At 34.7% G+C, this 17,778-nt stretch overlaps 1 protein-coding gene across 1 annotated transcript in view; it reads left to right on the forward strand.

Moving 5' to 3' along the window:
* LOC123259072 overlaps window positions 1-5,759 on the forward strand; it is a 14,074-nt gene extending 8,315 nt beyond the window's left edge. The window contains exons 10-11 of the mRNA XM_044719338.1: window positions 5,261-5,392; window positions 5,575-5,759. Of these exons, the coding sequence (XP_044575273.1) occupies window positions 5,261-5,392; window positions 5,575-5,759 (317 nt within the window). The remainder of the gene's footprint in view (window positions 1-5,260; window positions 5,393-5,574) is intronic.
* The last annotated feature ends 12,019 nt before the right edge of the window (window positions 5,760-17,778 follow it).

A 17,778-nucleotide genomic window follows, 5' to 3' on the forward strand; every position in this document is an offset into this window, starting at 1 on the left:
CGATTTCATGACAAAAATAACACTCGACGTAAGCCTTACTTACATTTGCTTTCATTGCTGAGTCATAATCCTCGCTTTGTCCTAAGCTTTTTCGCCTTTTAAATTCACTCAATTAAGGTTGCTTTGACGATATCAATGGTGAGCTCATCTTCTGGCCTTGAAGCAAGAACTGATATTAATGTATGGTATGATGTCGGCATACTTCTAAGGATGATCCACGGACCAAATTCAATTGCGCTTCTGTTACCCAGGGCCGTGAGATTATCGATGAGTTCCTGAATTTTTGCAACATGTTTTTCCATGTCTTCGTTATCCTGGTATTTTAGTTGTAGTAATTCGACTATTAATGAGAATTTGTTTAGTCCACTAGCCTTTTCATGGTACTCCTTTAGTGAGCATCCTTAGCAGGGCTTCTTTTGCAGTGGTTTTGTTGCGTATAAGAGATATTTGTGTGTCCTCAATTAACAGACATATCGTGCCAAGCGCTTTGTCGTCGCGCTGATCCCACGTGTCTTGCGCGTCCTCACCCGTGGTAGGCCTTAGGTTTGCAATCGCCTTCCATGTGCTCCTTCACGCTTCCAGAAGTTTTTCTATTTTAAATTTCCATACTTGGTAATTATTATTGTTATTTCTAATTCTGGCAATGCCAAAAAGTAGAGCTTCTGCCATTCTTAAATTTACACCACGTAATCGGGATCGATCACTACACGACGCTTCTCCAACTCTTAAACTTTACTTTTTCTTGAACTTTACTTTTCCTTAAACTTTACTTTTCTTTCGAACTTTTACTTTTTCTTAAACTTTTACTTTTTTCTTGAACTTCTTTACTTCTGCTTTCTTGAACTTTACTTTTCACTTTCTCCTTTTAAAAAAAAAAAAAAAAAAAAGAGGAACTTTTTACTTTACTTTCTTTTTGCACCACAGCTCCTGGGCCCATAACCTGTAGGATTTTGGGAGACAGGTGCAAAGTGTAACTGACAAGGAACGATGCGTACAGTAGCTTGTGTTTTTATTAATACTAACTTCATAATTACAGCTGACTAATTACTCCAATGAAAGCAACTTAATAGGGTATAGGTAATGTATAAGTGTGTGTATGTGTGTGTGTGTGTGTGCAATAGAAACTATATGAGGTCATTGATTCCAATATAAGTTGTTCAAAAACTTAACATTACATGTAAAGTTATTCAGTCAACGGACTAAGAATTTAACATACATAAAGAAGTTTTTTTATACACACACGCTGATCATCACTAGGGACCAGAAACTGGGCTGCAAAAGTTCTTGGCCCTACTGATCACATAACCGATAAATTGTTCTTATGATATGTGAAAAATAAATTTGGCTACTTATTTAAATAGAATTCGTAAAAAACATATTAAATTTATTTTCTACAAAAAATGGATGTTACTAAGAAAATTTTAAGTAACAGAAAAATTCATCGCACTTGAAGGTAGATAAATTTCAACTTCACTTATGAGATTTGCAATGACTTTAACTAAACTTTCAATGCTCATTTGGAATCTGTACAAATCAAAAAAATTAGGAAAACGGTTGACCCTAAAGGCCATCCCTGCAACTTCCAGCGCTTAAAATTGCACTTATTACGTTTTTGAGCTAAAAATGCATCAATAACCCGAATTCGTGGTGATTAAAAATTAGAAAAATAAATTTTTGGTCAATTTTTGAGGTGGGCCTTCTTGCCCCAGGTGGGCCATCTTGCCCCACCCTCCCCTATTTTTGTGGAAAGAAAGTTGAAATAATTAAGTAACATACTTCGAGCGCAAACAATTATATTTTCATTATTTCATTCTAAAATTATTGAATGTAACACACATTAATAAAAATATTTTGGCTTTAGAAAATTAAAAAATTTTTTTATATGGGTGATTCTCTGTAAGGACGTGTTAAATCTGTACAAAATTGTCCGACCAAATTATTTTTGATTTTATTCGAAAAAAAATTAACAGGGGCTACAAAACTATCAGCTTAATCATAACAAATGAACAGCCGACTTAATTTTTGCTTTTTCGACATTTGTGTATCTTTTGCCATATAACATGACAGCGGAGTGCTTGCCAAGGGACTGTTTTTTTATCAAATTGAGAAAAATCAAGCAAACTATTTCAATGGATTCAACTTTTCAAGTTCTCAATGAATGTTTACATTAATTAGAATAATATTAAGACTTAGGGATCCAATTTTATAAATAAATTATAAATAAAAATAGCTGACACATATTTCCAGCACAAACGGTGCTTTGACACTAAATAAAATGCCGATAAAGCGCTAACAGCCCTATGGTTATTAACCCAAGGCTAGTTAGATCCTTATAAACCTTACAAAAGGTAAAATAACACGCTGGATTTTTTTTGGCTTTGAACTTCTGGCAGGGGACTGATCTTAAAATGTCTGGAACAAACTTTGGTTTAATGAATTTAATGAAACAAATTAATTTTCGGTACTTTTATTGAAGAAGATTTTTTGTTAACCAACTATGGTTATAAGCATTATGGACCAAATTATATATTATTATTATGCTTTACTTGTACATCTCTTAGTTTTACAAAGCTGATTCCTCTTTTTCTCCTAGCTCTACGCTTTTTCTATTCCTCATATTGGACCTCAGCAAGTCCCACCTGACACTTCATTTCTACTTTTAATTTTTGCGGCTGTGGACCGACGTGCTTTCCTTGCCATTATTCACCTTTTGAACCTCACCTTCTCAGGAACAGAATCATGGGGAAACCACACAGAAAACCCATGATAGTACAGCCGGAGCTGGGCTAAGTCTACAGTGATTGATAAGAAACTCTTCTTTATCGACCACTGGAGCATTAGGCCCCTCTCCTAGTGTGCAGAGATCCCTCGCGCTAGCCAACGTTGACTAAAGTGGTCACCCATTCAAGTTGTTGCTTAAATGTGTGATCGCCCAAGTCAGACGTGTGCCGCCCGGCTATCTCTGCCACTTCCAGAGGCTGGCAACGTAACGTAACACACATATTTTTAATTATAATCACTGAAAAATATTGGTGCGTGCTGGGATCGAACCCGGGTCCCACTCTTTCGAAAAGCGAGCACCGAGCCGACCAGGCCATTGCCAGCCTTCGACCAAATTATATATTATGAACGAATAACTTAAAATTTAATCTTAAAGTTTTAATTTTGGGAATGGGACAGCCCAGGGGACTGATATTTCGGTGGTTTACGAATTTATAGCAAAAAAACCAAAATTTATTTCATTTTAGTTTTCAATGCTCCAAATAGAAATGTTTTTTTACTTTCGTAATAAATTTTTTTTAATAACAAAATAACAATTTTTCTAATAAAAAAATGCCTGGGACAGCAAAAAACATCCTTACAGAGAATCATCCATATGTTTATTGTAATTTTTTATTGTATTTATCATCAAAGTTTTTGTTTTTATTTCGATTTTTATATAAGATATTAAAATATATCGAGAAAAAAATAGTGAAAAAATCGATGGCAAGATTATTTTTTTTTATTCAACTTTAGAAAATGCCTTTGAATTCTCTCAACTACAATATCTCTATGAAGTTGACTTCATGAAAAAAAAAAAAGAAAATCTATAAAATATTGATTGATGCTCGTAGCACACGTGTGATCAAAATAGGTTTCGCATTCAATATACTTTCAAACTATTTTATGAATTAATCACTTTCAACTGTATTATGTTATCTCGAAACTAGACCATACTCTTACTAACAAATCATCAAGCATCTAAAAGTACCCTTTCCCTCTCTCTTTCTCTTTCTCTATCTTTCTCTAAAACTGAGCAACGAAAGTTTGGTTTGATCCAAGTCATACGAATAGGAGAGCGATATATACATCGAACAAGTGTACATTGAGCAAAACTGATGAGACCAATGTATACATTAGTTCGAAACTGCAAACATTAGACAAATACACAGTAAAAAATTTTGAGTCATCGCGTCAATAAATTATGTGTTAAATATTTTATACTTTTATGTATAATTTTAACTTTTATTGTCTTAAATTAACACAGAAAATTGTTGAATTTTTAACTTAAACATTTTTTACAACAAATTTTTGACGCATTGACGTAAAATTTTTACTGTGTACATTGATGAACAGTTACAGAAATCCACCAATTCATTTAACCTCGATAGCTTGTGTGCAGTCATAAGAAACTGAATTTTTCTAAAAATTTTGTGTAGAAGAATTGAAGGGGAAAAACTAAAAAGGTATCAATTAATTAATAAGTTTGTGAAAAAAGTTCCTAAATGTCTAGATATGGCCTGATATCGAAATTGGCCTTATGAGGCCATATGGTGACTCTTCGTATTAATCTGAAACTAATTGCGTCTCCACTAAAATATATATATACAATAAGATCTCGATGGAAAATATCTCTGATCAAAAATCTCAAGACGAAAATATCTCACAACAAAATCTCTTATGTTTTTATTTTTTAGTGATATTGAAATCTAGAAGTAGTGACCTAGTGAGGGTTGGGAGGCTAAGCCCCCCAATAAACAATAATCCTTCATTATTGGGTGCTTCATTGTGATAATTGATATTTATGGTTACGTTCTATCATATTTCTATTAATATGCTATCATATTGATATTTTTTATGTATTTTACGTGATAGTTTTTAATATTTATGGTTATTTACATGCCAAGTTTGAATATGTTCTAAAAATTTGTTTTAATTGTATAAAATAACAGATTTCATTTAATATTGATAGTTATGATATGATTATGAAGATATCTTTCTAATAAGAACTTTTTTCGTGAGAAGTTTTTTCATTGCAAGCTATATCAAATTACAAATGACCATATATAGTCTGTCGACTAATAGTAGTATTGATATCTCCTGACAGAGAGCGCATGATCGCTGAATCGTCTCCTTAGAAGGAAGTTAACCTTGAGGTGTTGTTTTTAAGGTATTTCAGGTCTATACCTTTGGCTTGACCTTTCGGAGATTATCCTTCGCCTCTTTCATGTGTATACGTGCTAAATTTAAGTAAAATTTTAATAAAATTAGACAATTGAAGAGCTAAAGGGGAAATAAACCCCCTTCATTAAAGCCCTGATTGTCATTTGCCGGCTAGTGCGACTTGTTTTACGGAGCAGAATATCCTCAGTACGCTTTCGTTTTCTGTAGTGTGTACATGTTTTAAAAAAACGTTGTGTAACGTTCGTTTGAGAATTTGAGTTGTATTGTGACTTAAAGGTAAGAAATTTGTTTTTTATAACTTTTTGTTTTGTTTTAGGAACCCTTTTTGAAACCAGCTCGGCTCGCCAGCCGCAGCAGCAGCTGTTTTGGCTCGTGGAGCGCAGCCAAAACGAGCGGTTATCGTGTTGTGTTTATTCCTATGCTAGGCTCGTTTGCTGCAGCAGCAGCCGTAACGGCTCAGGAGACGCAGCCGAGACGTCATAGCAATTGACGTGTATGCTCTTGATGCATTTGTGTCGGCTCGATTAATTCGCAATTAATGGCTCGCGGACTTTTCTTCCCGAGCTGAATTTATTTCTTCTTTTCAATATCCTGAGATATCTCTTGTAATTTTTTCCTGTTCTCTTCCAGAGGAACAAAGAAATTTGGACGACTTTGGAGGATTTACTGGAGGAATCGGCTTCGACGGAGGAAGAAGATCGAATTTTGGATCGCCTCAAGTTGTTGACTCAAGAATCTTTGCCGGATGGTTGGAAGAATTAGAAGACAATGGACCTTTCTATGGAAGATTTGTTTGGAGCGGACCTGGAGGTTGATCCTCAGATTTTAAGGGGTTACATGCACGGAGAAAAAAATTTTGCTGTAGAAACTCTAGTAGTTAGTTAGTTGTAAAAAGTTCCAGTAGGTTAACGTATTCTTATAGTAACAATACCGTTTGGCTGCTGCAACTCTACATCGTTGAGCTCTGAGAGCTAAAAACGTTATTTACCTCTCACAACTCTACAGGATCGTTCTGAGGCTATAAAAATTTTTGGCAGTCTGATTAATAAATTTTTACGATTTAGCATTGATAATTTAATAAATAAATGCGACAGAACGAATTTATATTTCCAACAATAATTGTATATGACAAATAAGAATAGTATTATAATAGAAATAAAATAATAATAGAACTTATATTACAAATAAAAATTATTTGTAAAATAAAAATATGGTCGTCACAAAATTATCTTATTTTTTTGATTATATTAATAAATATTGGACATAAAATCACTACCGTATATGCACAAGAAAAGATAAATAAACGAAAACAAATTTTATTTTGTGTTAAATGGGGTCTTTTTAATGTATTCCGATAACTTATCACTTATCACAATATATTCAACTAATAAATTTAATTAACAGTCACTGCAAATGAACCTTGAAAAACTACAAATACAAAACTGTTCTAACGAAATTCAATTTGACAAAAAAAAAACCTATTTCCTTAAATAAATAAACTGGAAACTTAATTGTCCTCATATATTTTTAATAATATGGATGAGTAACAAAATAATTCTGTTTGTCATTTTAGAAAATTACGAAATATGTCAGCGCACTCCACTACTGCGCAACGTAGGGCGCTCCCAACTATACCGTTTGGCTCTGAAAACAATCCCGTAGAGCTCTGAGAGCTCAACAACATTGAGTTTTTAGAACTAAATAACATTATGTTACTGTAACTCTACAACGAATAGTAAACTGTGTATAGTTGTGGTAACTCTACAGTTAGGTTACCAGAACGAAATTTTTTCCGTGTGGGTTTCTGTAGGGGAAAAAGGCCTATTTTCAATAATTTTTTTTCTATATAAAAAATTATTTATTTAATTCAAACTTTTTTCTGTCTTAAAGATATACATTTAAAGAATAATTTCTGAGATTTTCAAAAAAAAAAAAATTAAAACTCCGCCATTGTGACGTCATTTCCGGTGACCCTTCGAAAAAAAGGTGCGTCCGCGCTGTCAGCATAACTCCTGATAGGATCATCTAAAATGAAAAAACAAAAATACGTGTTTTAGTTAAGACCATAAACTCGTGCTTAAATGGAGAAAAAAAAAGTAACCATTGGAATTTTGGCAGACCTTTTTCCAAAAAAATGATAATTTCGGTCAAATTTGCTCGACATTTTTTTTTTTTAAATAGTTGTAATTGAAAAAAAAAATCCTCCATACAAGCACGAGTAAATTGTATCTCGAACACCTATGTAAAATTTCATCAAGATTGGTTGAGTAGTTTCTGAGAACTTTTGACAGCCGACTTTGAAAACACAGTTCCGAGAAAAACGCGTTTAAATTTTTGAGTAACAATAAAAGTGGAAAAAGATGTTTTTTGTAACTTACAGTGAATCGTCGATTCCTGGGCCATAAAGTAAAGATCCTGCAGCAGTTGCAATGTCCAGGGCATCCTTTTGCTCCTGTCGATGACGGATTCTGGCTTCGCGAGTCTCGCTCGCAGATTTTTTTTCGGCTGCGCACACACGGTTTTCATCCGAAATTCAGGCATATTCGTGGGAGTTTCGGCCTAATTTTAAATCCATACCGTGCATACTCAATAATAAAGCTGATGTTCCTTCATTGAAGATACAAACAGCGACCAATGTCGCAATATTTACAATCTTCGAATCAGCAGGAAGTATTTTTGGAGTAATTTTCCAGATCAACTGGTTGAAGTTCTCGTTGTTATTTTGTGTGAAACCACCAACATACCGTTCCAGAAGCTCATCCTTACTGAGATTTTCATATATTGGTTTCATAGCAATCAAAACTTCATCTGGTAATGGAGTATACTCATGTTTAAATGATGAAAGAGTATTTGTAGCTGATGCTCGTTGCCAAGCGCACCAAGAGTCTGGAGCTTTTGGACAGCTATCGTGCTGAGGTTTTTTATCTGTAGAGCTATAGTGATAATAGGTAGCCCATATAGCGTCTTTCATTTTTTCCACTGATTCACAGTTTCTTCTTATCGCTAAACCATAGTACACAGTTAATTTGTCTATTAGTTTACTTGTCAGTTTACCTTTGCCAGAAAGAGTTTTTTTTGTGTTTTTTTACCTTTTACTATTTTTTCCTCAGTTGTTTTCTTTACTAACTCACGCAAACGGGTCTCCATTCTTTTCTGCACGTGTCCAACGCATTCTTTTTTATTTATAAAAAAATCTTCACCGTAAGGTTAGGCTTTGAGAGGACCAGAGTAGGTTTTTGAGTCCCCATCTCCTATATAATTCACAAACCTCAGTCCATGATCTTCATCTTCATTTTTAATAATGTTAGAACACCGCACAAACGATGAAAGAGTTGAGAAAACCAAGGCAAAATCTATGATTGAATATTGGAGCGTGTACTCTTCTGGCACGTGCTCTTTATCATCACCTTTTAATTTTTTTGCTGAGGTGCTCGTGAAGGAACTATCATCAGTTTCCGGATTTTTACCATTAAAGGACCGTCTCCTTTTTTTCGGTCTATCTTTTCTACGAGCTCCAAGGGCTAACTGTTTTCTTGTAACTTTATGCATTGTTTATCAAATTCACAACTGACACTAGATAACCACTAATAATACCACGTTTTTAATAATTTTTATGATAGAAACTTGGGATAACCTCAAATGAACCTCGTCCTTCAATGAGTATTCACCAAATAAAATATGTCAAACTAGTTGTCCTTAGGAAGTGAAAGTTATATACAACAATGACAGACAAACAATAGACGAGCAGCTGCTCACTATACCTGAGGCGCGCTGACCTTTCTATACCTGACTTGGAGCGCACACCTTCCAAAGGCTGTATCTCCGAAACTATTATTCGGATCGACTTGAAAATTTAGGATAATATTCTTGATGTTGTAAAAATTATTAAGCAAAAAAAAATCGATTTTTTTAACACACGAAACCCATGTAACCCCTTAAATAAATTGCACTTTGCTCTTCCTACTGTTGGAATTGCAAAAGCCTTTAATCCATCTGCGGTGGATCTTCCAGAAAAACAGTACAGAGATATAAAGGTCAATATGTTGCGCTGGTCTTTTAGTAGGGCACTGATAATGAGTTCTCCTTGTTTAGTGAATAAACTCAAAGGTACAGCTGCTCAAGCGGAAATTTTTCTGCATGCTGTACAACCTGTTAAAGATTTATGTATCTCGCGTAAGCTGGCAGCACAGGAGTTGAAAAAGGCCACTGGGGAAGAGGTTGAAGAAGAAGAGATAGTTGAGCCGCCGTCTAAGAGATCCAGATACGAAGTTTTGGAGGAAAAAATGCATGAAATGTTTAATACTCCGATGGCAATATTTGATGAGGTGAAAGAAAATCGTTGTGTTAGCGAAAGAGATTGGGATTTCAGTGAGGACGACGAGGAGTCGGAGGATGACCACGATTCGATTTCAGGAATTCATTCTACAGGTTCAGCATGGAATCCTCCAAAAATTGAAGAGTCACCGATTGAATCAGCTAATGACTTGGAGGCTTTGTCTATGGATCCACAGGTTAAGGAAAAAGAACCAGTAATTCCGCCACCATCAGCAGATATTAAAGTTCATGGAATCTCTTGTCAGAAGTTAGACTCATCAAGTTGGAATAATATTCGATACAAAGAAGTGCAGAAAAAGCTTCATGCTTCTCCTGTGTTTGATACTCTAAAAGTTAATAGTCAGCTGAAAAGTGTAGTTAATAGATCGTACTACCAAATTTTATTGGAGCGTATGGACGAGTTAGCTGGAACTATCTCGCATGGCCTACTGAAACAGAGGGAGTATCTTAACCCTTTAGAGTCAGAGGATCTTGAAACGTCTTTGCGTGAGAGTAGTGGGGGGAGCGCAAATCCATAGTAAGACCCAAGAGTGGGGTTTCAAGGTCAGACTCTAAAGGGTTAAAGAAGGTTTGAAAACATTAGGTTCCAAACATCCTGATGCTTACAACAGTATTAAGGAAGTCTTTGTGGGAAATTCACCTTTCAAGGAAGTTTCTGATGACTTACTGCAATTTACTTGTGCTAGGAGAGCGGAAGTTTTTGAAATGAGGAGGAAAGTTTTTAAGCCTAAGGACCAACATCATGCGGCTAAATTAGCAGAAATTCCTCCTTTGGAATCCCATTTATTCGATGAAGAACTTTTGTCGAAATTTTTGGATCAGCAAGGTGGTGTGAATAAGGTTTTCTCGATTTTCCGTCAGCCATTCAAAGAAAAACCTTTTTATGGAAACAGGAATAAGTTCCCCCAGAAGTCAGCTGGTCCGAGGAATGGTTCTTCAAAGAAACTTGCTGCCCAATCTACATCTAATTCCTCTTCCTCTAGTTCCTCCTTTCGTAAGAACGCATCAAGAAACTCAAGGAGAGATTCGAGAGATTCAAGAGGAGATTCCAGGTGAAGCGACTCTGATAGAAGATATTGTCGTTCCCAAAGGGCATGACGATGGGTTCCAAGCCGGTCAGTTGAGATTCTACATCCCCCAATGGCGCAAGTTAGGAGCCCCAGACTATGTTTTAGATCTAATCAAAGGTTACATAATTCCGTTTATCAAAAAACCTCTGGCGGTTCCTCTTTCCGAGAAAAACAAAAGAAAATTCAGCACAAAAGTATCACCTCAAATGTCAAAGGAGATAAGAGAGCTGTTGAGATTGGGAGTCCCGGGTCAAAAAATTTAGTCTGTTTTATGATTAATAAAAATTTTTAATATTTTTCATTCAATTTAATTTTATTATGTGTATCTATTTTATAAAAGAATTTAATCTGTTTTTGCCCGGACTATTCCTAATTCAGACCAATTTGAGATCATTTTTAATGTTATAATAAAATTGTTTTCTATTGTTTCAAGACAAAAATCAGACTTTTTTGTCACAATCATTTAACTGGTTTTGATCGCATCAAGGTCAAAAACAGACCAAAACGTTGCATAATTTTTAGTCGGTTTTTGATCGTCTGTAGATCAAAAACATACCTTTTACGAATTAGATAGTAATAATAATGATAATAAAAATAATAATAATAATATATTTATTTATTTATTATTATTTTATTCATGTCCTCGAAGATCCTCTACAGGGCACAGTTTTTCATTCTCTGAAATTCAAATAGTGACTATTCACTATTTCGTAGTGCAATGAATACCAAGCGGTATTCTTCGCACTACCAAATAGTGAATACGGCTCATTAAATGATGTGTGAAAGCGTGAAAGTATAAAATTTACCATTAATCTTGTCATCTTGTCAACATTTTAATCTTGTCGATGTATTCACATTGTGTTTAATAACGATAATTAGAAAACTCTAGATTTAGATCCATAATCAAACGATGAGAACTATTTTATATACGTATGTTAATACGAATTTATTAGTTATCACTGCAACTAATATTCGCAGTTACAAAACTTTTATAATCCATGAAATGTTAAGCTATGACAAATAAATATGATAGATATAAGGTTATAATCGACGTTCAGTTTATAAAACAAGAGAGCGCATGAATATATTATAAATTAATTTATTTTTTAAATAAATGCGACTTATAATTTTTCTTTATACCTCGGTCGAAAGTACGCATCTTTTGCACCTATTTCGAGGCAGAAAGTTAAAGATTCGTGCATTGATTAAGCTACACATTCGCCTTCTATAACAGCGGGAGCAAATGCTTTCGCTACCGCGACTGACATTAGTCCTTTGTTACTAACTATGTTTTGTTTACGCTGATCATTTACGATTGATGGTACAATACAACTTGGTTATATTTCTTTCTTTCTTCTACTTACATGAAATATTTCATATATAGATAGAGATATAGATAAAAATATAACTGTCGTAAGAGTGAGTAGATCATCCGATGTAACTTATAACCAGATTGTACTGTACTGAGATTCAGTTTGACAGTGACGTGTGTAAAATGGATCAACTTTATTCAATTAATGAAATATTTAGAAAATGTACGCAGTAACAACAATTTAATTTGATTTTTATTAATTATTGTTAATTTTCAGATAATATGCTCGTTTTTTCTATTTTTAACCGAGAATAATCTATTATATTTGTTGAATTCAAGAAATTTCAGTTTTATTTAATCTAAAAATTAAAAAATAAAATGTTTTTAATTATTTTTATTTGATTTTACATTAATTTTTTTATTTGATGCCTGCCCCCCTCCCCGACCAGCAGCACTTGCTTCGCTCGTGCCGCAAATGTCGGGGGCAGGCATCAATTTTTTGATACAATAAATGAAATATTTTACGTACTTTCGGCCGGCTATAAAGAAAAATAGTATACACTACACGGGCAGAAGTTTAAGAGTTCTGAACTGCGCGCCGTGATGCCTTCGGCTACGCCTCGGGCATCATGGCGCGCAGTGCAGAAATCTCAAACTTTCTGCCCTAATAGTGTAATATACTATTAATGAGATACTTTTGAGTCCAAAAATTTTAAGTCACCATCTTAGTCGACTTTTGGCATTCGAACATTTAGAGTGAAAATTGTAGAACAAAAACAGTATAAGATTTCATGTTGAATTTGAAAACAATATGTATTAAGTTCATCTACAAATTAACTAGACTAAAAACCGATCAAACTTTTAAAACTTTTTAGTCTCATTAGATTAAAAACAGCATAAAATATTCATAGCTGCTCAATTATTTTACTAAAAAGTTATTTAGACTTAAAACAGTCAAAAATAATTTGAATAGTAGATCAAATATATATGAAAATGTTTTTAAAAGTTCAAATACAGATCAATAAGTTCAAATGTAGATCATTTAGCTTAAAATCAGTTTAAATTTTTCGACCCGGGGTGTTAGAAGAGACTAGGAGCTCGACAGGGTTCATCTCCTCGATGTTCCTCATCCCGAAGCCAGGTGGTTCAATGCGTCAAATTTTCAACCTTTGTCAGTTAAACCAGTATCTATGTCCAAAGAAATTTCGTTTGACAAACCAGCAGAAAGTTCCAAAATTTCTTCAGAAAGACGATTACATGGTGAAGTTGGACTTCTCCCAAGCCTATTTTCACATTCCAATAAGACCGAGACATCGAAGGTACCTTTGTGTGTCTTACAAAGGCCAAGTGTACAACTTCACGTGTCTTCTTTTCGGCTTAGCAACAGCTCCTCTCACCTTTTCCAGAATAAGCAACTGGCTTGCAAGTCTTTTTCGCCAGATGGGGATGAAAGTATTAGTTTATCTGGACGATTTTTTATTTGCTAATCAGAGGAAGGAGGTATTAATAACTCAAATCAATCAAACAATTATTTTACTCCAAAAATTAGGTTGGACAATAAATTTCAAAAAGTCAATATTGGAGCCTACAAAAGAATTGGAGTTTCTTGGAATCAGCTGGAACACCCATTTGAACACAATGTGGTTACCGACAGACAAGAAAGATCGTATCCTCAAAATAATTCACCAAATAAAATAGTCTCAGAAGTGGAACGGGGAGATGGCAGCATCTCTGTTGGGTCAACTGAATTTTGCATCGTTAGTAATTCCATTGGGTCGTCTGCTTTCTCGCAATTTACAAAGATCTTTCAGAAAACTTCCGAAAGCAAGCCCGAAGAAATTGAAGGGAATTCCCCCGGAGGCTTGGGAGGATTGTGTTTGGTGGCAGGAGAACCTGGATCAGACCAGCCAGATCTTCCAAAGGGATCCGAAAATCTTTCTGACAACGGATGCTTTAGATCAAGGTTGGGGATACCAGTTGGACGACAGGACGGAGTCGGGATTATGGTCTCAGGGGCAGTTGAATTGGCATATAAATCGCAAGGAATTGTTCACAGTATTGATAGCGATTCAGAACTCCAGAAAATTCCTGAAGAACAAGACAGTCCGACAATAAGACAGTGGTGGCGTATATCCGGAAGCAAGGAGGAACGCGCTCACTGATTCTGCAGCGTCTAGTCAGACAGTTGTTAATGGAGATGCATCAGTCCAAGATTCAATTGATTCCATTTTTCCTACCGGGCCGATACAACTGTGTGGCGGACAGCCTTTCCAGGGATCTTCCGCTACCGGATTGGCATCTGAAAAGCAGTGCCACCAGGATGATCTTCGAGAAGTTCGGGACACCTCAGATCGATCTCTTTGCGTCAAGCAAGTCGAAGGTAGTCCAGAAATGTTTCGATGGATGTCAGCGATTACGAGGCATTCTTCATAAATGCCTTCAGCAGGAACTGGTCAGTGGATCTGGCTTGGGTATTTCCTCCACCTCCTTTAATTCCCAAAGTTCTTCAACACCTGAACAAAGCGAAGGGCCTGTTCCTGGTAGTGACACCTCGGTGGGAGAAGACGTTTTGGAGAGCGGATTTGAAAAGCAGGAGTATAGGAGCTTCTTTTGCTCTGTGGAACCTGGATCATCATCTGGTCGATGTATCGACAAGTCTACCTCCCCAGAACGTGAAAGAGTTTTGTTTAGAAGTTTGGAAGATACGGGGTGGAGTAAGTTAACTGGTCTAAGTGATCAAGATGTTAATCTGCTTTCTTCTGCTTGGCGAGATTCAACGTGGAAAACCTATACTTCAGCCTGGAGACAATGGATGTTGTGGTGTAAGAACAATGGTGTAGTTCCTGACAGACCAGATCCTCAACAGTTTGCGTCCTACCTTTCATGGTTGCTCAAGGTAAAGAAGCTGTCATATAAGACGATCTTGGTAAAAAAATCAGTAGTTGGTACCCTAGTAGATCCTGAAGGTGATGTAAAGCTCTGCTCTCATCCGGTGGTGAAGTCCATGTTGAAAGCCATTAGTCTTCAAGAAGTGAAATCTGTGGTTCCGCGCAAGGAGGTCTGGAATATCGAATTAGTTATTGACTGGTTGAAAATTAATCCTCCAAATAAGAGTAGCATTTTTGAAGTTTCAAGACACACGGCTATTCTTCTGTTGCTTGCTTCGGGTCGAAGAGTCCATGATCTCACGCTCTTATCAATTGCTCCGGATAATTTTGTTTTGAGAAAGGACTCGATAATTTTTTCGCCGGTTTTCGGTTCAAAGACTGACTCAGCTAGTCATCGTCAATCAAGCTGGGAATTAAAAAAGATAAAGCAAGAGGTTTTCAACTTGGTTTATTGGGTTAACCAGCTTATTGAATTGTCAGCAAATAGGAGGAAGGCAGTTCCAGGCTTGATGAACTTGTTTATCTCGATTAGAGGAAAGGTTAAAACAGCGTCCCTTACAATTATTGCAGGCTGGTTGAAAACAATTTTTTCTGCTTCCAATATCAAAGCTACTCCAGGTTCTGTACGTTCGGCGGTTGTGACTTATAATTTTGAAAAAAATGTTGATGTTGATGAGATTTTAAAACGGGGTAATTGGTCTGGTCCTAAAAATTTTTTCAAGTATTATTGTAAATTCGTTAAAAAACCGACTGCTAAGTCTAAAAATGTTCTTTTTTTTTCTTTCAATGCTCTTTGAGATTTTAAATTCTATTAAGTTTTTGCTTTAATTGACCTAATAGTCAATAATTTATTGTGTTAGCTTTAATTGTACTTGTTAAGGCTAATAAAATTAAAATACTTTTTCAATTTATGGGTTCCCTTTTTGCTATTTAAAGTTTACTATGTTTTAAAAAGTTTTCAGGTCACAGTACGCTCTAGATGCCGGCAGAATGCAAACACCTCTCCGAAAGGTCAAGCCAAAGGCATAGACCTGAAATATAAACCATTTTCTACCCCGCAGGGAGGAAAACGATTATTTCGGATCTTGCCAAAGGCTTGACCTGAGCAAGGCCTTGCCGTCATTTTTCGGAGAGTACAGAGGATATTTTGCTCCGTAAAACAAGTCGCACTAGCCGGAAAATGACAATCGGGGCTTTAATGAAGGGGGTTTATTTCCCCTTTAGCTCTTCAATTGTCTAATTTTATTAAAATTTTACTTAAATTTAGCACGTGTACACATGAAAGAGGCGAAGGATAATCTCCGAAAGGTCAAGCCTTTGGCAAGACCCGAAATAATCGTTTTCCTCCCTGCGGGGTAGAAAACGGTTTATATTACCCTCGCGACTTCCGTCGTCAAAAGTTTGTTCTAGAGTGTACGGTACACATACTGGATAGTCATTATTGACAAGCCTAAAACTTTTTGCTGTTTATGTACTTATTTCAGCCAATCAAGAACGAGAAACTGATCTTTTGAAAAGTCTGGCAACGCTGCGTGAGCGTTGAGATATTTTATAGTGGTTATACTGTAGTGTTTTGGACTAACTGTAGATTAACCTCTGTTTTGACACATGCGTTTATTTATTTATTTACATACATTTATTCAGAAATATAATTACAATGTCTGAAAAATTGACTTATAAAGGACGATTCATAAAAAAACTCCTTGAAAAACGACAAAAATCTCTAACAAATATGAAAATAACTATGCAAATAACAAATAGAAAAAAAATAATTGACAATATTGTTTTGTTTTTTCAGAAAAATCAGTAACTAATTTTTTTATGTTGATGTATTGACTAATTTAAAATTTTAGTATTTTTTTTATTTTTTCATCTGACTATTATTTTTATAACTTATGAAAGATTAATAAATATTATTATATTAAAATTGTTAACTTTTTGAATTTTTATAAAAATAGAAAAATACTTATTTTCATAAAATAATCATTGTTATTTTTTTTAAATAAATAAAATTAATAACTATAATATTACACCTAACGTAAATTAAACTTTTAAAATTTGTCAGCGCATGCGCGTCTCATACTTCTTTCGCGGCTCACAAAACTTGCGCTGTTGTCACAGCTTTATTAACGTATCCCCTCCACGGCTAAAATCTGGTAAATTTTTTATTACTTATTAATAAATATCTCTGAAACTGTGTGGTAATTATCAATAAATTTTTTTTTTAAATTGTTTAGTTGTTAGTTAACGTTACTCTAGTTTTTTAAAAAGATCCTAAGAAAAGTTTCTAAGATATAAAAATGTTTGTAGGTAAACTTTTCGATATCCCGTATACCGTAATGTATAAGAGCGTTCAAAACTCAAACTTTGAAATTAAATATCTTGGAAACTAGATGGTCAAAAATTCTCAAATTGCGCCAATTGATGCAAAATTATATAAAAATTAATCTGCCAAAGTTTAGAAAAAATCCTAAGAAAACGACTCTGACGAGGGTAATACCTTAATCTATGTAAAAATAATTTTCTGACTGTACTTAGGAGTTTATCGTACATTGACTTCTAGTTTAATCAACAATGAAACACATTTTTATTTAATAAAACATATTAATTGATGGAAACCTTTCTCAAAAAATAAAAAATTGAACTATCAAACTAATTCATTTTTTTTTCTTATATCCATAGCCTGATGTAGCCTGATGTGGCCATATTAAAAAATTTTTTCACCGATAAATTAATTAAATTAATCAGTTGTTTAAAATTGACTGTGATTGATTATAATCAATAATAATTATTATAATAATTATAATTATAATCAATAATAATTGTGCGAAGCGCGTGAGGCGCTCATAGTGCGAAGCGCGTGAGGTTGTGCTTTATGCTCGACTCGTCAAGGTCAAGCAATTTTGTGATCTTTAAATGTCTCTATCACAACCATATTACACTTATACAATAATATAAGTAGATGTACACCGAGAAAACACTTAAATTAAACCATCTTTTACTTTCTAAAATCATTTCATATAGCTATTTTGAAAAAAAAAATGTTTTGAAAAAAATTTTACGTGGACGTCCGGATGTCACCCCATTTTGGATGTACCAACGATTACTCCCGAACAAATTGATATTTCAAGACCCGACTTTTTTTATTAGTTTAAGAATGCGATGAACTGGGTCCGTATTTCATATCAGTAGCCTAGTTCACATATTTCTTTTTAAATTAAATTTTTAT

This window comes from Cotesia glomerata, linkage group LG2 (assembly GCF_020080835.1).
Source record: "Cotesia glomerata isolate CgM1 linkage group LG2, MPM_Cglom_v2.3, whole genome shotgun sequence".
Lineage (NCBI taxonomy): Eukaryota > Metazoa > Arthropoda > Insecta > Hymenoptera > Braconidae > Cotesia > Cotesia glomerata.